Here is a 6,812-nt window from a genome sequence, read left to right on the forward strand (position 1 = left end):
CTTGCGAACCTCGTAACGTTCATTCGGCCAAACTGCTACAATTTCATAAGGCCCGAAGTATTTTTGCTTTACCTTCTGGCCTACACCGAACTGCGTCTTCGGTATGGCCACCATATCACCGAGTTGGTATGTCCTGGACGGCTTTCTGCGTAAATTGTAATACTTTTTATTCTCTGCCTGGATCTGCTGGATGCTTTGATGTGCTGATTCTCGTAATTCATTGCGCCTTTGTTGAAATTCGTCCTGATACTCGTGCTGCAATATCTCGTAGAGAACTTCATCTTCCTTCATCCTCATTTTTACGCCTATCAAGAGCTCAAATGGAGTCATTTGAATAGCGCGCTGCCAACTGTTATTCAAACACTTCTGGACACTGGAAACGTGGGAGAACCATCCTTCAGGGTTTTCTACAGAGAGTTTCGTAAGCATCGGAATGATCACTCGGTGGACACGTTCCACCTGCCCATTTCCACGAGGAACACCGGTCACAATGGTATGTAATTCGATGTTTTCATCTGAGCAAAACTTACTGAAAGCTCCCGAGGTGAAAGCTGTACCTCGATTGCTGATGATTCTGCGAGGGTTGCCAAACGTATCGAATATAATTCGAAGCTTTTTCAAAGTTTCTTCGGCTCCAGTAGATTTCGTTGGGAACAACCAAACAAACTTCGTAAATCCGTCAATCACCGTTAGAATGTAGTTATACGATTTTCGCGTTGATGGCATTGGTCCGAGATGGTCTACATGTAGTGTATCCAATGGCACGTCGCCTTTCGGAATTGGATTCAGCTCTCCTTCCTGTTTACCTCGCTTCTTCTCGCTGACGATACAACGAACACATGTAGCGATACACTGCTTGATCTTCTCCTCCAAGCTGGGAATGAAATAATCCGCACAGATCCGTTCCCTCGTCTTCTTCACTCCAAAATGTCCCTTTTCATGAGCTGCTCTTATGATCGTCGCTTCCATCGATTCTGGGATGTACACTTTACGGTTTTCTCCATCGCCTTTATACAAAACACCGTTACTTAGACTATAATCATTGCAATCTCCATTGCTTTTAAGTGCCGTTATAATTGCTTTGGCTTTTTCATCGTTATTTTGCCCTTGAGCTATTTGCGTACGAACAGAATTGGATATAATCAGCGTATTCGCCCGCGAGAGTGCATCGACGTGTGGCATCTTTTCTCCAGGACGGTGCTCAACATCAAAATCAAACTCAGCTAGATCAACGATCCATCGAGCAATACGGGCGTTGGGGTTCTTCTTCGTCAAAGAATCTTTAAAAGCTCTGCAATCTGTGACAACCTTGAACTTCCGACCTAAAAGATAGCATCTGAATTTCCTGATTGATTCGACCACAGCCAACGTTTCTAATTCGTATGAATGGTAATTCTTCTCTGCACCACTTGTCAGACGACTAAAATAATAACAAGGGTGAAATTTGCTATCATCCTCCGCGCACTGCATCAGTATGCCAGCCAATGCATGTTTACTCGCATCAGTATGGATTTCAGTATCGGCACCGTGTTGAAATATCCGCAGAACAGGGTAACTAACAAGGATCTCTTTTATACGGTTGAAGGCTGCGATTGCTTCATCATCGAAACTAAAATTGGAATCTTTCTTCAACATACCTGATAGAGGGCGTGCTACGTTAGCGAACGAAGGGATGAATTTACGAAAATAACTGGCCAAGCCGTAAAATCTCTGCAGTTGCTTCACCGTCGTAGGCTTTGGGAATTGTTTAACCTTTTCAATTTTTGCAGGCGCTGGTTCAATATTGCCATCATATACCGTGTAGCCGAGATACTCCACACGCTTCTGCAGGAACACACATTTCTTCCAATTAAATTTCAATCCTGCTCTTTCTGCTACATTCAACACTTTTTGCAAAACTTCCAGTCCTTCATCTTCGGTTTTCGACGGAATGATTATATCGTCCACGAATGCAATAATTGTCCCATCGTTTATTAAATCCTTCAACACTGAATTAATGAAACGTCCGAAAGCATTTCCGCTTGTACATAATCCGAACGGAGCGCGTAGGAATTCGAACTGCCCGTCGCATGTCACAAACGATGTATATTTTCGGCTTTCTTCATCCACAGGGACGTGGAAATATGAATTTTCCAAATCCAAAGTTGTATACACTCGCGCATCGGACAGCTTATCAATTTGTTCCTCGAAGTTGGGCATCGGTCACGAATCATTTTTTTGTTGATCTCGCGATAATCAATACACACGCGACGCGATCCGTCTTTCTTCGGTACAACTACTACAGCACTCGCATATTCGCTCTCGGATGGCTGAATAATACCGTTAGCTAACCACTCATTAATTTGCTTTTTCACAACATCCTTCTCGAGAGGAGCCAACCGTCGCGGATTCACGCACACAACTTCATTATCGCACAGTTTAATTTTCAATTTATTTGCGGCTGTAACAGATGCTTCTGGACTGTAGCTTTCAATAGAGCTAATAACTTTGTCACGGTATTTGTGAGGAACATCAAATTCGTTTGTGCCAACGTACTCTTCGATTCTGCGAATCCATTTCACGTCACTTTCTGGTTCTTTCGTCGGAAATTTTTCAACTTTAACACCTTGCGGGGTAATGGAATAATTGACACTGCACAGAAAGTCCATCCCAATAAGCATTTCCATATCAATCGCTTCAATCGGCACAACATAAACAAGGATTTCAAACACTTCATTTTCGATCGATACGTTAAGCATGGACTTGCCACACACTTCTTTCACCGAACCACCATAGCCGCGTACTTTCATGTTCGACGTATTCAACTGAGCGCCGTTTTTTACGAGATCCATCCAAAAATCGTATCGGACCAGAGAGATTTCACTACCGGTATCGATGGTTGCGCGCACTTCGTATTTGCCGATTTTAACCAACACGTGCGGATTTACGTTGTTGCCACTTATTGTATTCACTTTTGCTGCATTCTTGTTAACGCCATCGTACCGTTTAGGCTTTTCTGCCGACTTCGTACAGTTCTTCGACAAATGCCCGAACAAGTTACAGTTAAAACACTTCGGCCCGTCGCGTTTCTGAGGACAATCATCAGCTATATGTCCGGCACCACCACAATTAAAGCAATGCTTCGTCAAGCTTGTTTTATTGGACATCTTCTTTGTGTCTCTATCGCGTTGCTCTTTTTTCTTCAGCTGACCGTCGTGTGCACTCGGCTTCGCAACCGTTTTCTTTTGTACCTTTTCGTAATTGAGCAGCTTTTCCTTTAACTCTCCAATCGTTTGCGCTTCGTAGAGTAACGATCGGTGGAATTCGTCATCGGTTATACCATCGACTATATATTCGCACGTACTTGGTTCATCGAGATCGATGGAGAGAGCAATACGCTGCATCTCGTAGATGTAATCACGGATGGTTTCTATCGGCTTTCTCTTTCGTGCTGCTAGCTGACGATGTATATCACTCGCTCGTACAAACGGTGCAAATTCTTTAATCAGAGCGTTCCTTAGTTTAGCGAACGAAGTGAGATCTCGTTGCGTAAACATAAATCGCCGGGCTGTACCAGCCAACTTTTTCCTACACATTATTAACTTTTGTTCTTCGTTCCAAAGAGCTGTAAGAGATATCGCTTCAAATTGTGACATCCATAGCTTAATGTCCTGTCCATCTTCAGCGCTGAATGTGTCTATGCTATCCTCAACATCTCTAAAGGAATACGGTTGATACCGTTCCGACACGTAATGATCTTTCGGCGTAGATGTTCGTTTGTGTAGCTTCGCCATCGCCGTAAGGAATTTAGAAGATGCTTCGCTGTCTCCATCGTCGTTTTCGTCTAGGTTCTTGCTGTCCTCTTCATTTTGGCTATCATCGTCGTCATTGATATCGTCATCATTTGCGCTATTGCCATCATTCTCATCGTTGTCGTCGTATTGCTTGCCGTTTCGTACTCCGTCTGTAGCACGCACACAGCCATCGTTTGCAACCGTCGTCGTGTCATAATTGACAATTCTTTGCGCCATCTCTTTCTTGCATCCATCCGTAGATAAGCCACGTTTTTCACATTCGCGGATCATGCCAACTTTTGTGAGAACTTCACACAGTTCTTCTACTTGATCCGCCATTTTGATTACACTGCACGTACTACTTTTTATCACTTTTTCGCGATACTAACGCGTCAACGGAACAATTTTTCGATAACTCCTTCCCGGGTGAGCCCCCATGTAAGAAAAGAGGGTAGGAGTTGGTGAAAAATACAGAATATGGTTTTATTAATCATTTAAGTTTTCAAATAACAAGATGCGTGTGCACCGATCAAAGACTTGTAATGAACTGCTATTATCTTCAAATTTTTTCGAGGGGTACACCGATCGCCCCACAGTTATTTTTTCTAATTCAGACATATTGCAAAATTGAAGCCAAGCAAACTAATAGTAAAATTTTGAGATTAATCATTTTGTTGTCGATATCCTTTTTCTTCAAAAGCGAAGTATAATAATAATTTTTCTGAACTCTTGTTTTTCAAAGATGCTAACCTTTTGAACGCATGGTATTAATATCAAAATATCAAAAAATCTTGAATTGTCAATTCAAAACAAGTTTCGTATATGGCTCTGAATCCCGAAAGTTAAGGCCGTCTGTAGACCCGTTAGTGGGTTAATTTCTAATTTTCTATATATATATTCATTCAAATCTGTAAAAATTATCTTTTGTATTATTTCTCGATAAATCACGTAAATATTATAAAACTAAATAAGGGGTTCATCAAGTAACATAAATGACGCTTACAAGTATTTACGCACCCAAGGAAAGAAAATATAATTATTCTACGCAATACGTTGTGAATTTTACTGGCAAACAAGGATTTTGAGGAATACGGAACGCATATTTAAAAATATAGTCAAGTTAATTATAGATGTTCCTGAGAAATTAAATAGTGATTATTGTGGCAGTAGAAAGGCTAGGTCACGCCGCTAGGTGGATTAATTCGGGTTTTGGTTATTTCAATTATGAATTTACATATGAGTTTACCGCATTTATTTGAAAACATAATTGCACCGAGCTTTCAGTTCGCTTGGATATCCTATTGCATTCAGTGTACAGCAAGTGCAGGAAACGCGACTGTCATCGCGTCTGTTTACATTAAATCCAGTAGAATGTTGTCGATATTGCCATGAACAGTGAGGCTTCTGCACTGTTTTTTATTCTTCACGGCCCTTAAAAGGACTATTTGTTTTAGCTTCAGTAGGAAAGGAAAAAGTATTCCTCCTGATGTGTTCAGTTCAAAGATTAAAAAACTTATGAACTTATGCTCGTATTTATACACGTAACACGCCAAGTAACAATGTGAGTTTTATTGTACTCTTATTACGGTTTTGATGACCAATTTTAGTCATAAAAGCCATCATAAAAGTGTAATAAAACCCAAATTGTTGCTTGGAACGTCTGCTTGGTGGGAAATTTCCGCTGTTCGGTGGTTACTTCTGCCAATCCGCGAGTTTGAAGTTGTGTTTTTTTCCGCGAAGTTGAAGTTGTGTAAGATGCAGACCATTTTTTCCAAAAAAATGTTGTCTAAGCAACAGGCTCAGAACACTGCTCGGTTTGGTCACTGCTTGGATCTGCATGGGCCTGGTCGTGGACTTAGAGTAGCCTCAATTTGTGTGTAAGAATTGTGCTGCTTTTCTCGAAACTCAAAGGGATTTTCTCTAGAATTGCGTTCAAGTGCGTTTCAACGCTTTTAACAGCCGCTTCCCAGTAACCATCGAAATGAGAAGTTCGTGGAGTTCGTGGAAATTCCTGATTGATTTCTCGCGATCCACAAAATACTGTTGATTAATTTCCATGGGATTTGCTTTGAAACATTTTACGCAATTTTTTTCCTTTTAATATCCAAAATTTTTGCTGGGTAGTGGATAATAGAGTATGAAGATATTTTTTGATTAAATAAAAATCCACTTGTTCGTAAGCAGTAGCTGACAGGGAGACTCTAAAGTTTTCAATACTTAGTAAGAATAAAACCGCTCAATTGAGGAACGCATCTGTTTCGGTCAGCGACATCTAACGCCATAATCCAAAAGGCCCTTGACAGTCCGACTCGAATCAAAGAACACACCGTTAAGCTTCGCCAGCGCTGCTGATGCATTGGAAGCCCGCAAGCAGCAATCTTGTTTGCTTAAGGGAAAAATGAAAGAACTTGAACCGTTTAATTAGACCGTGCACACCGTAGTCGATCGATACAATGCATCAAAAAGGTAGCACTGAAACGTGATGGTCACATATATTGACTTCTTCTGAATTACACTCTGTTTAAACATGCTTTCCCTGGACCAACTGATCAGAAAAGCAAAAATAACATTTTTACACAAGAATTGAAAACAAACTGTTTTTAAAGCGACCGGTTATTCGCTTGGATAGAAAAGAAAAACTTCAATAAATCATTTCAGACAATCCAGACAGACATAGGAGTTGGATGTTTCGACCACCGGGGAAAACTTTTATCAGCTGGCTGCCACAAACGGTAGCAAATCCGAATTGAGAAGATTCAAGTTGTCAGTTTATCATATCGGGCGGTAGTTCCGCTTCCACCACAAGCAAGCATACAGTGATTTGTACAAAATAACATCTCTAGGAGAGGAGAAAATTGCACAGCTAAGTAGCAGGTAGATACGTGAAAGCGAAGCTTTCAATTCATATCACACACACGCAAACAGCACCGCTACTGTCAAAGGCCCGGGGCATCACTTGAACGGTGAAAGTCGGAAGTCAACTTGTCTGCCACTAGCCTGGTTGGTTGCCTCGTTGGCAGGCTGCTAGATGACAGCTAT

The 6,812-nt window shown here is 41.3% G+C and overlaps 1 protein-coding gene across 1 annotated transcript; it reads right to left on the bottom strand.

Annotated features, from left to right (window-relative positions):
* Nucleotides 1-2,072: 2,072 nt before the first annotated feature.
* LOC128746413 (uncharacterized) lies at nt 2,073-4,112 on the bottom strand. Its single transcript, XM_053843462.1, has one exon. It carries the CDS (start codon nt 4,110-4,112, stop codon nt 2,073-2,075), a length of 2,040 nt encoding a protein of 679 aa, XP_053699437.1.
* Between the last annotated feature and the right edge of the window lie 2,700 nt (nt 4,113-6,812).

This window comes from Sabethes cyaneus, chromosome 1 (genome assembly GCF_943734655.1).
Source record: "Sabethes cyaneus chromosome 1, idSabCyanKW18_F2, whole genome shotgun sequence".
Classification (NCBI taxonomy): domain Eukaryota; kingdom Metazoa; phylum Arthropoda; class Insecta; order Diptera; family Culicidae; genus Sabethes; species Sabethes cyaneus.